This window comes from Anoplopoma fimbria, chromosome 19, assembly GCF_027596085.1.
Source record: "Anoplopoma fimbria isolate UVic2021 breed Golden Eagle Sablefish chromosome 19, Afim_UVic_2022, whole genome shotgun sequence".
NCBI classification, from domain to species: domain Eukaryota; kingdom Metazoa; phylum Chordata; class Actinopteri; order Perciformes; family Anoplopomatidae; genus Anoplopoma; species Anoplopoma fimbria.
In genome coordinates, this window is record NC_072467.1 from 17,356,483 (window position 1) to 17,377,624 (window position 21,142).

The following is a 21,142-nucleotide window of genomic DNA, read 5'->3' on the forward strand; positions in this document are numbered from 1 at the left end:
CTGATTATCAGAGTTTGATCAACAAAATGACTGCATAATAAATTCAATGTTTACACATGAGTTTTTGTGAGCATTGCTTATAGCCTTAATAGTGCTTTCAAAGTAGGAAAAAGTAAAGTTTTAAAGTTTTGTGAAGGTCATTTCAAAAGGTATAGTGCTAGCAAAAAAAGCTTTGAAAAAATAAATCAGCATAGTTTATGGGTCTAAAAGAGAAATATTTCTAGCCCGATGTAAAGATTGTGACCTATCGACACAGACTTGTCGAGGCACTAGTTTCTATCTACGATAATCAGCGTACACTGCAAGACAACAGAAACCAGCTCAGACTCAAGACTCCTGTTCCTAAAAAAATTCTGTCTGAACATTCCTCACGTCTGAACAACATATGGCAAAGCCTCTCTGACTGACTCCAGCAGAAGTTTTGTTAATAACAGTCAGCTGAAGGATAATGCTTCTAATCTGATAACACAGTCCATGAGAGGCGCTCCTCCACACACATACACACACACACACACACACACGCGCACACACACACACACACACACACACACACACACACACACACACACACACACACACACACACACACACACACACACACACACACACACACACACACACACACACCAATAAAACCATAACAATGGGAGATGCAGCCCATCCAAAGTCAGTGTGGGGCTTTTAAATAACACACTAAGAACAGGACAATAAGATGCAGCAGAGCCGGAACAACAATCCTGTCTTTCCTTAAAAATACTGGAACCTTCCTCAGCAGATGGAATGTGATAGGAGGAAGTAAAGAAAGATAAAGCAAAGATTTGACGAAGCCAAATGAAAGGTCGGCGTTCACCTTTTTGAGCCAGGAGAAGTGTCGGTGGAAGTCAATGGGAGTCTCCATGTTCCCAGCCCATTGCTGCCCTGCCTGTTTCCTCTGTGCCTCTGTCTGACTATATCATACTGTGTGTGTGTGTGGGAAACAAAGTGAGGGGATTCTTCATGGAAGTGTGTGTCACTGCGCTGCTTACAGCTGTGGAGGAGGGCGTTTTACGATCTCGCCCCCCCGTTTCTGTTTTCTCACTCCACACTGTGCTCCCTCACTCTCCCTCTGATCTCTGCCTTCATCAGACTGTCGCTCCTCCTCTCTGGCTCTGTTCTGGTTGGAGTTGTTGTGAAAGTATGTCTGAAGATAGATTAGAAAATAAGTTGGAGTTGGTTTGTTGTTGTTGGATATCTCTGAGTCTGCTGAGTTCCCACATCTTCAGAGCTGCAGAAAAAAAAATCTTGTACTTATTGCTGAGATGGTCAAAGTTGAAAACTGGGTGAGGGAAACAGGTCTAATGTTGAAGGTTGGAGGGTGTCATGGATTAGCTGAAATTTGAGACCAAATGCTGTCTATTGTTCCAATAAACTCAGCAGTTGATGTCTTAGTCATTACAGGTTTGCATGGAAGAGTATCAATGCCAGAATAAATGCAAAAATGTACATATTTCTTATATTAGTATAATGAATATAATCCCTAATGCTAATTGTAAAAACATTTTAAATAAAAATCTTCCTGATTTGTAGACTTACAGCATGAAAGAGAAAAGAGGGATAAAGTGACTCAGTCTCTACTCAGTTGTTTATTACGTTTAAGTCAATGTTCAATGTCTCAACCTTTCAAGTTATTTTTTAAAGTGCACTAATAAACATTTTTAAACAAATAATTCAAACAACTAAATGACTCGGTGTAATGTGAAACTCACACAAAGAAGTATCCCTCAGCTCAACAGAGCTTTTGGAGTTCGAGCAGCTTCAGCTCTTTCATCAAAAAAAAAAGGATTGTATGTCACTGTTGTGTTTACAGGTTGGCGTGCTGCCCAAAGTGGCCAAAACATTTGATGCTGCCTGAGACAGTGCAGCAAGCAGTGAAACTACAGTAATCAATGCTTAACCTGCACAGGAGCAGCATGAGATACACAAAGACTGAGGAAAGCCACCCTGTGTAAGAATTGACATCTTCCCACTTCACTGTTCCTCTGTGCTACTTTGAAAAAACATGTTGTACAATCCTGCCTGTTTCTGTCACAGATAAACACACACATTGTCTTTGACTAGGGTCGGGAAAACTACACACTGTCGACTCAGTAAGGAGCAGAGGAACATGTGAAGACATGCTGCTGTCTCTGGGTCAGTGGTAATGAGCAGCAGTCACAGGATGTCACAACTTCCTGCCAATAATGCCCTATGATGCTGCTTCCTGTGTGTCCCTCACAGTATGTGTGGGTGTTTGACTATAGTGTATCCCCTGGACAGACCTGTCTTTGATCGACAGGGCTGAATTAGGCTTTTAAAAGTTGTATAACTGAAACTTTCAAACTAGATGTGGTGGCCTGATGAACTGGGTGTTCCGACCGGTCCAGTTTGACCATTTCAGTTTTCTCTTTACCTCAGTTATTTCAGGGGTGCAAACTCATCAGGGATGAAAAAGGTGACAAGGAACCCCCTAGGGGGTTTGGATCCTTCGGATAATGGTTGATGTGATTTGCGAGGCGTCTGTCAGCCAACTGTCTAACATTAGCACGTTAGCCTACGTTACATTACATTACATTACATTACAGTCATTTAGCAGACGCTTTTATCCAAAGCGACTTACAATCAGTAGTATATTACATATCATTCACCCATTCTGATGACAGGGCTACCATGCAAGGTGCCACCATCAGACTCTAACTAACATTCATGCAACATCCAGTCCACACCGATGGCAAGCCTTCGGGAGCAACTTGGGGTTAAGTGTCTTGCCCAAGGACACATCGACTGCTGAAGCCGGGTATCGAACCACCGACCTTCTGATTGGAGAACTACCTTGCTCTCCACTACGCCACAGCCGCCCACATAGCACATAGCCTAATGTTCTTGCAGCGTACCAACGTCACACGTTACCGTCAATGCTATCTTAAAAAGGCCGCTCGAAACCAACGGTTTTTGAAAATGCCTTCACCCGAAAGACATGTCTTGCATCGAGGCAGCTACCTTCCATTTCGAACAGACCCGAAGACTTGAAAAAAGAGCTTGCGTGTCATGATGACATGGGTTGGCCAAACGAACAAGCTTGAAAAAAATATTAGATTCATGACAGCTTGCGTTCGCAGATTACTTGGAGGACCCCCCCCCCCAATTTTTTTTTATTGCAGATCTACACGAATCACACAAATTACCTATTTTGGATCAAAAACGGCAAATTTCGCCGAAAGGTGACAAGTTTGCACCTATGTATTTAGTTCTTTTTGGGGGGGGGTTGATTTTTAAGATTACAATTTATTTTTAATCAAAACCATCGAGGCTCTATCTCAGAGGATTATATAAGACATATCTGAAATGCCTTTGGGAGATTACAGTGTCATTTTGTGATATAATATTGCTTCAAGGGGAACATCATGGCTGACGGCCTCTGGACATTTTTCAGTTGATTCAAATCACATCATCAACTGATCCTCTCTGCTCTATGTGACAAAACAAAGTACCTTAATAGATTCATAAAGACGACACCATTACATTACACTGCCTCACAACAAAAGTGAACTTCAAGAGAACAGCGTGAACAGAAGGGAGGAGTGAGTAAGATAAGGGGAGAAAAGGGGAGAGAGAGCTGAAGGCTCAGAGTAAGAAACAAAGAAAGAAAGAAAAGAGGGAGGGCTGGCCAGTGACTTTGTACAACATGTGAGACATCTGCTGCTGAAAACAATGAGGAGCTCAAAAACGCAGAGTGGGAAACACGGCTGTCCGAGCAGGAAACAGCAGCCTCTGCAGGACAACACTCAGCATACCACAAGCACACAACGGAACGGAACAACTGTATGTCAGAGAAGTCAAAACGTTACGTTTGTCATTTGCTAAAGAGACAAAAAGAAGTAAGACATCTTGATACATAGAATATAGAATATATAACATGAAATATTAAGCAAATATAATAAATCAATCCACCTGGAATAACATAAATAATCACTAAAGCTTTATGGTTTACAATCATAACTGCCCTAAAAAGACTGTGTGTGTAATTTAATGTACACACACACAATACCTTCATCAACTATTATCACTTCACCAGCTAACTGTGTCCACGGAGAGCTGCAGAGGGTTTTAGAGCTTCTTTACAGAGAACAGCTACCTGCTGTTGCAGGTGAAAGTGAACCAAGAGAGTTGCTGCCTCAAAACCCAAACAATGAGCCAGAAGATCCTAAGAGGCTCGGCAGACTGAAGGGAATGTAATGGTCTATCACCATTAAACCGTTCTATGAAGAGAATGCAAAGGTCTAAAGTTCCAGATTCAGTTGTTCTGTGGAGCTTTGACTAACGCTACATAAAAACACAGCTAACACGATCCGACTCAACTGTAACTGTCCGTCTGCTGATTGATTTACTTCATTAGATACAAGCCTGCGGTGATCATCATTAAAATAAAGAAATCCACAGAAATAGAGCAGCATAGAGCTGAATGGCTCAGACCATACAATGTCACCTTAGAGGTACGCTGAAAAATATAGTTAGTCATGAAAGCAGATATGTGTTTGTGATCCTGAACCAGCAGCTCCTGCTGAATGAACTCGTTTTAATGTGTTGAATGAATAACTCTGACATTGAAAGAAGAGAAAAAAACATTGTGCACTATGAGCATAATTATTTCCACATAAAACAGCTGCCTGTGTTCCTGACCATGTTGCACATATAACTCTACTTCTCAGAGACTGTCAACTTACAAAACATCACACTGCATATACTTATATAACGTGTGTGAGTGTGAGTGTGAGTGAAGCCAACGACATGTACACCGTGCAGCTTCTAACCCAGCTGTGTCATCTCTGAGGGCAGCCAGGGTTTCTCCTCAGATTCAAAGAGCCATGGGCAGCTTTGGAAACCCTCCCGCCATTGGCATGGACATATTCAAACTAAAAGGGTTACAAGCTGTATTTGTATAGCTCACTATTGGTGTGGCTCTATTTGTGGATGGTCACATTAGTCCCAACTGAAATATCTCAACAACAACAACAACCATGATGTTCAAACTTGTAGCTTGGAGTGAAATGAACACTGATGTTCCCCTCAGGATGGATTTTAATAACTGTGGCGATACTCTGAAATTTCAATCCATCCAATAATTTGATATATGACTGAACATTCTCGACAGCCTAAGCTGTACTTTTAGTTTAGGGTAATTAGGTAATTAAATCAAGCCAGCTGTCTACACAGGTCCTGTTCTACCAAGCTTTATGCACTTTAACATAGCATTTATTCAGTTTTACATGTGTAACTAGTCATTGTGTGTTACGCTTTGTGTGTTGCCAATATGAAGCTTGGCTCTCTTTCTCTTTCTGCCTGTTGGTGGGTTTCAATGTTGTAATAAAATGTAATTTCATGAACAATGTGGACACTGTGTGGTTTTCTCTGCACAACTGGACAGCTTGACACACAAATACTTTGTTACCTAGTAACATTAGGCATTTATTAGGTTTCTGAAGGCATGACATTAGGGTTTCCCACCATGTTTTCAACAGCAAAAATGTCAGAAGATTCTTAATATTTTTGTGAAATATGATATTAGCCTAATTAAGCCTCATAGATAGAGAGCAGTGGTGCTACATCACTCAGCTTAGGCCACATATTTAATGAGTTAGCCAAGTTTTAAATTGTCATTTAATAACTTAATTGATTATGAGATTAGGTGCGTGGAATACAAATACATGCAAACTCTGGAAGCACTAGCTAAACAAACAAACGCGCCTTCTCCAAAAGAACTGTAGTTCACTGTAAGTGAGAACATAAACTGCAAAAACTTGAGAAAACAAAACACAACGCTTCATGGGAATGAGGAAACAGTAATAGAGAGGAATCGACAGCCACTTCATCAGATTTCATCAACAAAAATCTACACCAGATAATGTCAAAAAGACATGCTGTAAGAATGCTACACACTGGAATTAAATTATTTTGGACTGCTTAAAAAGGACAAAAACACTACATTAACACCGTAAGAGGATGTGGTACAGATTTCCAGTTGAAGTGGCTGCATTTAGATATTAACACTGCACTGCAGAAAACAGACTACGAATAAGACAACATGTCATGTTAACACGGAAGTTGATTTGAAGCAAAGCACATATGTACTCACTGTGCCACTCTGTAGCCAGCCCATGAGAATCTGTGCTGTTTCCGAAGGTAACTGAGCTCTGAGGCTGTCCCTCTCGTCCTGGTCGGGTTGGAGCTTCAGGGCGAGTTTGAGGTCCTCAGCCAACTTAACAACCTGCAGAGGAGCAGCGCTGATGGGAGAATCCAGGTCATACATGCTGTTAGAAAGCTCCACTGCTGCTGCTTTCGAACCTGGAGAGTGTATCGAAGGAGAAAGGATGGTAAATGGACTAGCGATTTAACAATGCATGTCATCAGTCACCCATTCACATCCATTCATACACTGATGGCAGGGGCTACCATGCAAGGTGCCACCTGCCTACCAGGACTAACTAATCATTTATACCCATTCATACACAGTAGGCAAAGCCTCCAAGTGCAACTTTGGGTTAAGTGTGATGCCCAAGGACACATCGACATGGACTAGCGGAGCTGAGGATCGAACAGCCGATCCTCTGATTGAAGGCCAACCCTGCTCTACCACTGAGCGACAGTCACATACAGAAAGATTATGGAGGGACACAAAAAGATTATTAATACCATTATTCAAAACTAAAAATCTGACTGCAACACAAGTATATTAGTAGCCTGCAGCTTTGAAAACTAGGAGAGCAGAATTTATCCTGAATATCTCCAAAATGTCCATGTGTCACCTGGATCATTTCCCTGGCACGCACACACATCTGAAGGCACTCATTACAGTCCCTCTATAAAGTATATGGAGTCCCATAACAGCAAATAATAAGAGCAACCTTTGCTTGAATATATGTATGCAGCCTCTGTACAACAGAGCCTGGAAGTAAGAGTAGAACTTAAAGATATGAATCAAAGGAAGCATAAGGAAATATTGTGTGTTACTTTTGACAGTGAGCTAAGCATTGGACATAACACAAAATTAATACAATCATGTTTCTTCCAGCCCTGTGATAGGCTGGCGACCTGTCCAGGGTGAACCCTGCCTTCGCCCATTGACAGCTGGGATCGGCTCCAGCACCCCCGCGACCCTTAACTGGATAAGCGGTTACGGAAGATGGATGGATGGATGTTTCTTCCAACTCAGGAATATTTGTAAGATCAGAGAAATGTTATCTTTTACCAATACAGAGAAAATTATTCATGCTTTTATTTCCTCACGACTGGACTATTGTAATGCCTTGTTTACCCCCCTCAGTGCATGAGATGTATCGAAACTTCAGACTGTACAGAACGCTCTTCCCACATGACCCCAGTTTTAGCTGCCCTGCACTGGTTACAAATCTCCTTTAGAATCCATTTTAAAATTTTACTCATAAATTACAAGGCTTTGTTGACTCCCTACTGCCCAAAAAGGCCTCTCAAATCCGCGGGTTTAGGCCTGTTAGCTGTTCCAGAGTCGAGGTTAAGGTCTAAGGGTGACCGAGTGCTTGCCGTACTGGCACTTCAGCTCTGGAACGGACTTCCAGTTAGTATTCGATCTGCTTGAGCTGTTTCTGCTTTTAAATCCTGTCTTAAACTGGCCCTATTATGCTTTTCCACATTTTCCCTCTTCTTTATTGTGTTATATATATTTTTGTACATGTAAAATGTCCGTAGAGTGTAAAACCTGAAGTCCAAGCCTAAAAGGAGTTACCCTCCCCCTCAGAATCACTGCTCCTGAGCTGCCTGAAACGGCTCCATTGAATTCTCTCCTTCACTTCCGTAACTTTATGAGGTCACAATGTTACGGAAGTGATGTAAAACTCCTTTCCGGCTAGTTTGGCCCTCAAACAACAAGGGAGAGAGACGGAGCTGGAGGATCCGGAGGAAGAGTTTTTTTAAATGTGAAACGTTGACCAATCACAACAGAGCGGGCTAGCTGACCAATCAGGGCCGACTTTGCTTTCTGGTGGGTGGAGCAAACTTTACGAAGGAGCATTTCAGAGAGAGGGTGAGAAGAGGTGCTGCAGGACAGCCAGGATGAGAAAAACAAGGCGGATTATGAGCATTAACGCATGTTAACATGTTGTAACTGTAAATTGAGATAAAAATATGCACCAGGAAAATAGCATAATAGGGCCTGTTTATGACAAATTTTCTCACCTGACAATTAATTTTATATATGTATTTATTAATTTAATTTTAAATAAAGCTCTGTTGTGTAACCACTTGATTTTAAGTTTATTTTAATAGTTTCACCTCTCCTGCCATATACGCACTTAGTGCTCCAAGTTTGTACAAATAAAATAATTATTATTATAATTATAATAATAATAATTATTATTATTATTATCATTATTATTACCACTGTACAGTTTAAATAGACCAAGAAAATATTTAACCAGGTATGACCTAATATGAAGGATACAGGGTATGAACATTGTTCACTAACTCTAGCTGCCTTTACTGCACATTATAGAACATTATGGAGCAGAAGTGAACATGAGTTCACAACAATTGATTGATTAGTTGTCAACTACTTAATGAATCACCAACTATTTTGACATTCGATTTATCAGTTTAACTAATTTTTTTAAAGAAAAAAAAGATGAAAAGGATAAAAAAAGATAAATGAGTATTTTTTTGTGTTTTTTTAACTCCTCTGTGACGGTAAACAGAATATCTTCTTTGCATAACACAGATTGTTCAACATTTTATGACATTTTATAGACCAAATAACTAATTGATTAATCGAGAAAATAATCAACAATTTAATCAACAATGAAAATAATTGTCAGCTGCAGTGTTTCAAATATGACTACAGAAACAGGGCAGATTCAGGCAAGTACAGTGGCGTTATAGCAGCTTGTTTAATTGGGAGTCACATAAAATGGCCGCTACGCCATTCCATCGAACGTAATGCTTTTGAGAACTTTTAATCACAAAGCACTTTAGATTTTACTGACCAAATTTGAGATGGATCTGATAAAATCCCTAGAAGGAGTTCATAAAAGTATAGTGCCTGTAAATGGCGAAAAAAGTAGATAAAATGAACAGAAGATTAAAAATGTCCGACTTCCGGTTGATTTTAGAGCATAATCCCAAAATACTTTTTTTTGTGTAAGGGGCGCTTTTGAGGGAATATTTGCAGGTCAAGGCCAAAACCCATATCATATATTTATTTTCATCAATTGTAACATATGTGCAAAGTTCTTTGCGTTTTTGAGCAGCCCAAGTCATAGAAAAATCAGGGTCCTTTTTCATGGCAAATGATGCGTTGCCACGGCAACTGTGTTCAACAAAAACTCACAATATTCATGATGAAGCATCATCAATGCCTTAAGGCATATAGGTACATATATATATCATATGTCTGTCTGTGTCATGATAACAATGTCTATCTATTCAGTTTATTTCAATGTATAGCCCAGAATCACAAATTACAAATTTGCCTCAGAGGGCTTTACAATCTGTACACATGCAACATCCTCTACCCCGGGACCCTCACATCGACACAGGAAAAACTCCCCTATCTATGTTTTGTAATTGTTTAATTAATTCTGTCTTTAATTGATCTGGTTCTGTCTGATCTGCAACTACTACTAGTGCACCCCACTAACCTCAGGAGCATTCTTAGCTATTTAAATACAGATTAAGGCTATGTAGTTTGATTTTACTGTCTGCCTCTGACAATTTGCACAACGCATGAAGTGGGGTGTTGTCTTTCATATTAGGTTTTACCATGATCCCTGGCAGCTCTCTTTTCTGAAGCCAACTCTGAAATGTGGGGAGTGGTCACACAAGAGTCCGAAAACAGTAGATGGTAGTACTCTTTAGATCATGTCAACAACCATATCAGTATCAGTCATTAACCAGTGGAGTGCGTCCACAAGTATTCCCACAAGGTGCTTAACCAGAGAGAAAAAAACTGTTGATCATGGAAAGTAATATGGCCAACATATCTATATTCTGTTGATAAGTGTCTCTAATTTCCTTGTTAGTGATTGGCTGATGTTAACGCTAATGTATTTCTATTTGTGGTCACTGAGAGCCGGAACAGCAAACTCAGAGCACTCAATGAGGTCAGCGTGTTTTGGGCAAACAGCAGCAGTGAACTTCAGATATGACAGGGGTACCTGTAAACCCTCTTTGTTTACTTGTGTTATACAGGAAAATGTGGTAAGTTGATTCTGAGGGTAAGATGATGCAGGATAGCAGGCAACCTAACCAAGGATGTTTCTCTGTCTCTCCATGTTCTGGTGGTTGAAAAGGTAATTTGCTCTGCTCCAACTTTTATTCCCCACATACCATCATTGGACCACATTAAACATTTACCTCTCTGTTAGTTAAATCTGCAGCAAACCAAACCCTTGTTGCACACAAGAAAGCATGCACACATGTAAATAACCCACACACATCACGCATATTAACATGAAAATGAGGCAGTGTCATGGCTGAAGAACACTATTTTACCACTTATTAACCTGCTGTTATCAGAAATGGTCAAACTGGTAGTCTTCTTTGTGTCAACAAGTTATAGGACTCCAAATAAAAAAAACATACTGTCTAAAAAATATGAATATGGACAAAACTGCAGAAAAGACTTCAGCTAAGCCCCAATTGCAATCTAAATAGACATAAAATGTTATCAATAAAGAACATATGCCTGCCAACGCATATCTTTCAATCCTGATTTAAGGATTTTTCAGTGTCATACAATATAAATGAAGGAGATATATAAAGCTGATAATAGGTTAGAAAATGTTGTAGAAAAAAAAGTAAACTGCATTGGCTCTGCTGACTGCTCACAACAAATAAATTAATAACCAATAAATCTTGGGAAATTTATATTATACTGAGAATGTGTGATTTTCAATTTAAAATTGCCAATATTGTTCCGAAGCTGCAACTATCTTGTCACATTTTACTTACTTTCTTATTTGTACAAAATTATAAAAACAAAATGAAATTTTTTGCTAGCCTTTTCACTGCTCCTATTAACCGTGGTTTTCTCTGCAAACACCAGGATGCTTCTGCATTTTGACATTTCGTTTTTGGAGCATTTTAGAGCGGTATTGCGGTTACTTTTCGTGGTGTAGACAGCTTTATCATCCTTTACTTGCAAAAAAACCAACATTTTTAATGCTTTAAAAAAAAGTTTTGTTTTGATATTTTTTCAGGTGAGAAGGTAACCATTTAGATTGTTAATATGTGATCTTCATCAGCCAGCTAGCTAGCTCTGATCAATTCACTCTCTAGATGAAGTAATATTTATAAATTATGCTCATATGTCCTCCTCCCAGTCAATGATGGCTGAATGATGTGGTAATGTATAATCATCCAATCACTTCAGTGTAGCTGCTGAATGTTCCCAAATGTAATTCCACAGAACAAACGTCAAACCACAGAACAAATACAATTTGAGCAATGGTTTTATTTTCCATCAGCAATCAGTGACTAGGAGGACGGCATAAAAATTGCCTGAAATCACAAATGAGGACGTTGTTAAATATTTTGTAGTGTCTCTTGGTGTAGATAGGTCCTCTATGAGGAAATACAAAAGTACAGTATCATCAGTACACCTGTTGAACTCAGCAGACAAAGGCACAGTGACAGTGCTTTATTAATTACTTGCACTGACAGAAGGGTAGAGCCAAGTTGAAATGTATGAATATTATTTTATCTAGAGAGATAATTAATCCAACCCGTCTGTCTGCTAGATGTAGGATGGTTAGCTAAGTAGCTATCTACCTATAGATACATTTGTGATTGCTCATTTGATTTTATCATCATTATTTTGTTATACACCGTGGTTAAGCATGCAGTGGACCTGTGACTTACCTTCTGGCAGTCAGAGTAATTAAAAAAACACTGTCACATGTTCTTTTATAGCCAAACGGCTGGTCTCACAAAGCCAGCAGCTTTTCACAGCTCCAAAAACGTTAGTGTAAATTTCCAAATAGGCGTTTTTGGATAAAGTAATCACATATTGGGAATCTAAATGGTTACGTTCTTGCCTGAATAATTATTAAACTAAATAGCACCTCTTTTAAAGCCTAAAAACAGTTCCTGTTGGCAAGTCAAGGATGATAAAGTTGACGACGCTATGCAAAGTAATTAGACTTAAGTAATTAAAGCTTCATCAAGATGGCAGCCTCATTACTGCACTCTCTAGTATTTTTTCTGTTTTTGTTTGTTTGTTTTGTCTCCAGCTACGGCTACAACTCACCTCTCTGAATTGGATCTCTGATCCAATTCAGCAGAGAGGAACTTTTAAACCTCCGACAGTACACTGGTCAAACTTTTTCGCGGGTTTTCATTGATCCAGACACTTTTACAGAGATTTTAGTTGGAGGAGCAGCGGCTCTCTATGGGATTTGCCGGAGACGCCGACGGGGGAAGCGAGCAGGAGCGCTCGTTGAACTGCGGCAGCGGGGATTCCGAACTGCGCTCCCGTCAATTCATCTGGCGAATGTCCGCTCTCTGGCCAACATGATGGATGAACTGCTGCTCCTCAACAGTGCAAACACGGACTTTAGCAGATCCGCCGCCCTGTGCTTCACTGAATCCTGGCTTGGTGAGGACATCCCGGACAGCACCCTACATTTGCCGGCTTCCAACTCATCCGAGCGGACTGCGGGAAAAACAAGGGGAGGCGCAATCTGCTCTTACATTAATGTAGGTTGGTGTACAGATGTCACAGTGTTGGAAAAATCATGCAGCCCTCACTTAGAAACACTTTTCATATACTGCAAACCTTTTTATTCACCCCTGGAGTTTTCCTCATTAATTCTGGTTGGTGTTTACATCCCACCTCAGGCTTGTGTTAGTGAGGCTCTACAACATCTCGCTGAGCAGATCACTAACATGGAGCACAAACATACAGACTACTGCTCATAGTTCTTGGGGACTTCAACAGAGCAATCCTCAGCAAAGAACTCCCATACATATCAAGTGTTCCACCAAGGACAAAAACACACTGGACCACTGCTACACTGTACTAAAGGACACCTACCGCTCAGTCTCCCGCGCAGCCTTGGGACTCTCTGATCATTGTCTGGTGCATCTTCACCCGACCTACAGGCAGAAATTTAAATTTGCAAAGCCTGTGGTCAAGACTGTGAGGAGATGGACCGACAAGGAAAAGCTAGAGTTACGGTCCTGCTTTGACTGCCCTGATTGGAGTGTTTTTGAGGCTGCTGCTACAGACCTGGATGAGCTCACTGACACCATTGACATCGTATGTCAGTTTTTGTGAGGACATGTGTGTGCCGAGGAAAACCTTCTGCACATACAATATAAAAATAACCTGGTTCACTGCCAAACCCAGGCAGCTTCGTGGGGCCAAGTAGTGGGGACAGGATCCTGTACAACCAGGCCAGAAACACACTGACAAAGGAGATCAGATTAGCAAAGAGGTGCTACACTGGGATGTTGGAAAACAGGTTTTCAACCAACAATACTGCATCAGTTTGGAGAGGCCTGCAGGAACTCACCAACTATAGGAGACCATCCCCCCACACTGTGGAGAACCATCGACTTGTGTTGAAATATTCAATGTTTGTGTTAAAATAATAAAAATATTCCACAGGAGTGACCAACACTACTTCCTGCGCTAGAAAGTACAACCTGCCTCAGGAGCTGCTGATTCTGTTTTACTCCGCCATCACCCAGTCTGTTCTCTGCTGTTCCATCACTGTCTGGTTTGGATCGGCCACCAAACAGGACAGGAACAGACTGCAACGGACTGTCAGGTCTGCAGAGAGACTCATTGGTGCCAGCCTGCCCTCCATACAGGACTTGTACATCTCCAGAGTCAAGAAACAGGCAGGAAACATCTCTGCAGACCCATCACACCCTGGACACAAACAGTTCCAACTCCTTTGCTCTGGTTGGCGCTACAGTGCACTGTACACCAAAACAACCAGACAACAGAACAGCTTTTTCCCCATGGCCGTCACTCTCATGAACAGTTAATCATTCATCCTCTGTCTGGTACAAATCCATGTGCAATAACGCGGTAACTTTAAATTCATATTTTCTAATATAAATGATATACATACATCTCACCTTCTCATGTTTATTAAATATCCTGTCACAACCTTCACATATTTATTCTAGCAACTTGCAGACTGTATCATTGCACTTCTATCTACATTTCATTGTCATTGTTTTTTGTGTTCATGTATATACTCCTGCATTTTTATTTACATGTTGTACATGTTGGGCGGCTGTGGCACATGAGGTAGAGCGCTTGTCCCGTAACCACAAGGTTGGTGGTTCAAACCCCTTTACCGGCAACATGCCGAGGTGTCCTTGAGCAAGACACCTAACCCCAAGTTGCTCCCCGGGCGCTTCATTGCAGCCCACTGCTCCTCCGGGATGGGTTAAATGCAGAGAAATAATTTCCCCATTGTGGGACTAATAAAGGCTTAATTATTATTATTATTATTACATAATAGTTAAATGTCTACCCTTTGTCCCTCTTGGATCTCCTTGTATTTTTTTTGTTTTATTTGTCTGTTTCTTTGTATTAGTGAGCGTAAGTAACCAGAGTCAAATTCCTTGTATTTACACATACATGGCCAATAAAGCTGATTCTGACTTCCACTCTAAAACGGAAGTAAAAACACAAAATGAGGCAATGCAGAAAGAATAATGTGAATACAGAGACCACCCAATAGTAAGATAATCAGCCACTTTGTTCATTTTGCTAATTATCCAATTTGCAAATGGTGTGTGATGTGTCATCATAGTTGACTATGCAAGATGTTCACACCCTATCCTTAATCTGAGGGTGACCATTTCTGGTGGAAACCTTGTCAAGTCCGTGCAGAATTTAAAGAAGACCTGGGAACAAGATAGCAGTGTACAGGTACTTTTTGTACTTACTTTTGGGGGTGCAGCTTATTTATACATCTTTGTCTTTTATCCCGATTAGGCTTGGGTAAATTTAAAACTCTTATCCTTTTACTTAATTCTAGATACTTGACATATTAATGCTTTTCACTAGTCAACTATTGCAAGGCTTCTATTGTGAGGCAGTTACAGCTTCCTGTAAGCTAGTCAGTGACGTCCACAACAACTGACTTTGGTGTGTAAAAATGGGTCCTAATGCAGCATTGTTTTTCAGTGAAGGAAAAAACAACCACAGTGAGCTGATCAGAAGAAGACGTGCACACAACATCAAAACATCAAGACTCCATAGTGTCAGCAGGGTAGGTCACAATATTTACTGTAATTTCTGAATGATAAAGAAGGTGGCATTCTTAACTTATAAAAAACACGGAAGTTTTGTATAGTTTGGCGAAGTTTTAGCCCCACATCATCTCTAACCCACCATGTCCTCAACACCAAATATGTGCACTGACACATCCATACCACTAAAGTAGGAAAACCAGTAAGATCAAACTTTGCTTTTAGGAACCAGTAAGTTGTATTGAAAAGAACATTTCTCAAAGATTCTTTAGTGCAAACTTGTAACAGTTAGGTTCTCAAAGATAAACCAGAATACAAACTTATATATTTTGTGCGCAGCATCATTATGTAGTTAGTAATTGGAGCATACTGTATGTAAAAGACTACAAGCCTCTTTAGTCACATGTTCAGGCTTTGCTGCTTCTAACAACAAACCAGACTCATTGACCAACTGACCAACCAAATGACGCTGTAATCTGCAGAGCACTGTGCTCTCTGATGGAAAGAAAAGCGTCTTTGAGTACAGATGTTGTTTGCTGGGCTAGCTCATTATGATAGAGAATAGGCCTTAGCATGTGAGCTCCAGTGACTTCTACTCAACCACAGACAACAACCAATACTGACAATTTTTAAAGAGGAAAAACGCATTTTTCCAGTAACTCCAATGTCACAAAGACTACACTGCTACCTCGTAGCTATTACCTGCAATGATGTCATCCATCTGTTCCAGTGCAGTCTCCAACATATGACTGGCCTCCGTTTCCATGGTGATGGCGGGAAGCATCAGTTCTCAGGTCTAGGATGTTCTGTACAAAAAGAGAATAGATTTAACAACAACTTGTCAACTTGTCTATTCAAATGTAAAGTTGGCTATGTAAAGAATGTTGACGTTTCAAAGAGGAGCATGACAGGGTTTACACTAGAGTTGGACTAAGAAACAGAACCATGACAGGGTTTACACTAGAGTTGGACTAAGAACCAGAACCATGAAAAGGTTTACAATAGAGTTGGCCACAGAAACAGACCATGACAGGGTTTATACAAACAGGGCCTAAGAAACAGAACCATGACAGGGTTTACACTAGAGCTGGCCTATGAAACAGAAAACTCCCAGGGTTTACACAAGAGAGGGCCTGTGTTTATTTGATTTATATATGCATGTAGCCCCTACAACCCATGCATGTAACATAGATGAACACTACATAAAGCCTCAGACAGTTTAAGAGAAATATTCCTCGAAGCAGGATTGACTTTTCATTGGGCATAGCTGCCTCTGGCTGCCCCTCCATCTCCTGTCATTCTTCTTTCTGGCTTTTTCTCTGCGCCCCTCTATCCTCCTGTCATTACTTCTTGGCCTTACACTCATCACTTCTATGTCATCTCTCCTAAAGGCTCTTATCCCTCTGTTTTGCTGTCATGCTTAGTTAGAGACAAATAGACATCACCATGCAGAAATCAAGAGGGTGGTCAGTGATGTAATCTACAGACGCCTTGGGAGAATAAACCCCTCAGCTATATTAGCACACATTTTCACAACCATAGCTCATCACTGCTGACACTGTCAATCTGTATAAAACACAGGCAATGGATTTACAGTAACGTGTAAAGAGTTGGCCACTTTTCAGTTAAAGCATTCGTCTGCAACCATGATGCATGAGTGTATATAGATGCAGCTGTGTGTATTTGAAAAAAATTCTGGTACTTTTATTGTTAATAATTATAAATGGCTCCCTATGACTTTTGTTACGAGAGACGGTGACAGCAAAAGACAGACACTATGAAAGGGTGCCACTGTTCAACAGCAATGTTACAACAGTGGCTTTGTCGTTCGTGTGTGTGTGTGTGTGTGTGTGTGTGTGTGTGTGTGTGTGTGTGTGTGTGTGTGTGTGTGTGTGTGTGTGTGTGTGTGTGTGTGTGTGTGTGTGTGTGAGAGAGAGGCAGAGTATAGGTAAGCTAGGTAATTGTGGCTTTTTCATGATTCTCTGTGTTCCATTGTGACACTGTGTATGTTAAGGTGCTGATTTAGAGATCACTCTCCTGTTCCGGCAGAGCTGACGAGACAAACTGTCACAATCCTGTCCACTGTCTCCCATATTGTGCAATTGACTGTTTTGTGTAAATGGGTTTGCGTGTGTGTGCTTGTGGGAAAGACAGTTAGAAGGAGGAGAGGGAATAGTGAGGGTGTGTCTGTTTATGTTAGATTCACTGGATCTTCTCGTTATTTGGGGTAAATATTGGTAAAGAAATGCCTCATGAATGGAATGAATTCAAAGTTTCCACATTTTTAATACAAATATGTCACTGTAATGTTTTGATGTTTTCTTTAGCCACGTAATGTTTTAGTTGAGAATAAAAATGTTACAATCCCATTTCAACAGGGACACGTAGAACTTTCCTGTCTTCTTTTTTTCTGCTTAGGATAGCTTTTGTTGTTTTGAGAGTCGTACAGTGGCCCAGAGCACTCTAGTGTAACTTGACTACTAAAATTTGTCTTTTAAATTGTCTATGTTTTCTTCTTTTGCATTTGTTTTGTCCATATGTACATACATATGGACAAAACAAATGCAAAAGAAGAAAACATAGACAATTTAAAAGACAAAATAAGTGCAGCATTTATTTATAAACTAAAAAAGCATTCGTCTTTTCTGTTGTTTCTTGTTTGTTGTTTTTATGAAGAGTGTTTTTGCATTTGGTGGTTTTCTATCTTATACATAGTGTTTCTGTATTTTCAATTCAGTTTAACCAAACAATTTTAGCGAGGGTAAGGCAACAAAACCACTTGCTTATGTTTAGGAAACAAAACCAGTTGGTTGTTCTAAGCAACAGAAACACTTGGTAAGATTTAGGCATAAAACTACTTGGTTAGATTTAGACACGCAACTACTTGGTTAGGTTTAAGCAACTGAACTACTTGGTTAGGTCTCGGCTAATAAACTATTTGGTCGGGTATAGGCAACAGACCTACTTGGTTAGTTTTAGGCAAAACCAAACAATTTTGGTTACGGTAAGGCAACGAACCACTATGTTAGGTTTAGGCAACAGAACCACTTGGTAAGGTTTAAGCAACAAAACTGATTTGGTTCTGTTTAGGCATCATAACCACTTTGTAATGTTTAGCCAACAAAAACAGTTGGTTAGGTTTAGTCAGAACCACTTGGTAAGGTTTATGCAACAGAACTACTTGGTTAGGTTTAGGCACAAAAATACTTGGTTAGGTTTAAGCAACTAAACTAATTGGTTAGGTCTAGGCAACAAAATTATTTGATTTGGTTTAGGCAACAAGACCACTTGGTTAGGTTTAGGCAACAACGCCACTTGGTTAGGTTTTGGCAACAACGACACTTGGTTAGGTTGAGGCAACAGAACCACTTTGTTTAGTATAGGCAAAATAACCACTTGGTAAGGCTTAGGCAACAGAACAACCTGATAAGGCATAGGCCAACAAACTTGGTAGGGTTTAGGCAACAAAACCAGTTTGTAAGGTTTAGGCAACAAAATCAGTTGGTTAGGTTTGGACAACAAACCCATTTGGTAAAGTTTTTGCAACATAACTACTTGGTTAGGTTTAGGCAACAAAAACAGTTTTTAAGGTTAAGGCAACAAAACCATTTGGTTAGGTTTAGGCAACAGAACCACTTGGTTAGGCCTAGGCTAATGAACTATTTGGTTAGGCCTAGGGTAATAAACTTTGGTCAGGTATAGGTATATTTGGTCAGGTATAGGCAGCAGACCCACTTGGTTAGGTTTAGGCAAAATAATCACTTGCTTATGTTTAGGAAACAGAACCACTTGGTTGGGTCAAAGCAACAGAAACACTTCAGGGAAAAAAGACATAGCCTACAGTAGGCTACATACACACAGAAAGGAGGCTGGGACATAGAATATGAGTTTTGTTTGTTTAAACCCTCTATTGTGGAAGCTTTTGCAAGGAACTATGGTTGGAAGGTCATCAGTGCCTGCAACTGAAGTACGGCGAAAAGAGCAGTCCTGAAACTGACCAACACGTCCTCCATGGAGGAGGCAGAGTTTGAAGACTTGGGGGAGCATCCATCCATTTCCATTGTAGAGGTTGCCAGATTGGGAGTCATGACCCCAAGCGAGGGAGTTCAAGTATCTTGGGGTCTTGTTCACAAATTAGGGTAAAATGGAGCATGAGATGGACAGGCGGTTAAGTGCGGTGTCAGCAGTGCTGCACCAGACTGTTGTGGTGAAGAGGGAGATGCGCCGGAGGGCAAACATGTCAATTTACCAATCAATCTACATTCAGACCCTCAACTATGGTAACGTGGTATTGCCAGAAAGAATGAGATCACTGTTATAAGCAGCCAAAATTAGCTTCCCTCGTAGGTGGCTGGGCTCAGCCTTAGAGATAGGGTGAGGAGCTCAGACATCCTGAGGGAGCTCAGAGTAGAGCCGCTGCTCCTTCGCATCAAAAGGGGCCACCTGAGGTAGTTTCAGTCAAAGTACTAGTTCACATTCAGAGTGACCAGTGAAGGTTTGAATCTGAGCAGTGAGTATAAAAAACATCTATTATTGCAACACATATGCACAAAATATTAACAGAAATTGCTCTTTAAAACTATAAGAGAGTTTATTTATCCTCAAACAATACTGTTCAAAAATCAATAACAAAAATCAACAAACATCTATTATACAATAACAAGCATACCACCTAGGGGAGAGTGTGTGTGTGTGTGTGTGTGTGTGTGTGTGTGTGTGTGTGTGTGTGTGTGTGTGTGTGTGTGTGTGTGTGTGTGTGTGTGTGTGTGTGTTAGAGGGAGGGGGGGAGAAAAAGAGAGAGAAAGAGCAAGATGGCGTAATTAGTCACGTGAAGTGGTTACGTCACACAAGACTTAATGGCGGCGTGGCCCCACGATTATTTAACGGGAAATAAGACGTACAATGGAGGCCGTGCTTACACGTCAGGTGTGTATGAAATAAGCTTAACGGCGTATATGTGTGTGTGAGTGGGTTAGTTTGAAAAGAAGGAGAGGAAAACAACTCAAAACTAGGCAGATCCTCATCACAGCAGTAAAGTACAGTAACTGTAACTTTATCGCGAAGATGCCCAGCTGGCAAACTCAGGTTTAGAAGTTTGGTTTAGAAGTTGCACACTGAACTTTTTAACTAATAAAGAACAGTTTACAGATTTAACACATGTAAACATGTTGTAACTGTAACTTGGGATAAAAATATGCACCTGAAAAAGAGTATAATAGGGCTTGTTTAAGATATTCCCTCGACCAAAAATCTAAGATATAACTACTACTCATTATTCTTTCTTTTTTTCCTCTTTTTTTGAGTGCGTTGGGGTTGGTGGGATATACAGAAGCTATTTGAAAGTTGTTTTGAAACTTTCTTTTTCAATATATCTAGGAACTACTTTAAGTGGTTATAATTCAACAAATAAAGAGTATAAAAAAGAAAATCCCTGTTAAACTGAACGACAGGGTTGTCTCTTAAGGTTAAATCACTTTGTCTGTATTCCTTGATTTTCAGTACTGTAGATGTAGCAACAGCCATGCCTTTTTACAGAGATACACTCCAGAAAAACAAGTTTGTCAAACATTTCGAGATGTGACTGGTTTCTTTCTGTTACAGCTCCAACCGCCTCAGTGTTGACAGCTCTGTCTCCTGAGTCAAAAAAGGAAGTTGGCTTTTATGCAGTCAGCGGACAGTTTCACTGAGAGTGAAAACAATGTTGTCAGGTGCTGACTACACAGTGGCTGTCTGGATTCATGTTTTAACTACAAATTTGTCATTCAGATTAATATAATAACTATTTTTGCACAACATTCAAGGTTGAGAAAGAGCTCCATGAATTAAAACTGTGAAACTAACAGGTTGCGTTGACAGTGCAGTTTACAGCCAACAATGCACGGGT

The 21,142-nt window shown here is 40.3% G+C and overlaps 1 protein-coding gene across 7 annotated transcripts in view; it reads right to left on the bottom strand.

Moving 5' to 3' along the window:
- The window catches only part of ppfibp2b (PPFIA binding protein 2b), a 75,017-nt gene that overhangs the window by 41,961 nt on the left and 11,914 nt on the right, over positions 1-21,142 (bottom strand). For 5 of the 7 annotated variants that reach the window (XM_054619250.1, XM_054619248.1, XM_054619249.1 and 2 more), the window contains exons 2-3: positions 15,961-16,064; positions 6,149-6,357 (exon numbers count right to left, since the gene is read on the bottom strand). In XM_054619250.1, coding sequence (XP_054475225.1) covers positions 6,149-6,357; positions 15,961-16,042 — 291 coding nt within the window. In that variant the 5' untranslated portion in view covers positions 16,043-16,064. Of the gene's footprint in view, positions 1-850; positions 1,002-6,148; positions 6,358-15,960; positions 16,065-21,142 lie in introns of those variants that run through there. The other 2 variants (XM_054619256.1, XM_054619253.1) reach the window with 1 other exon arrangement.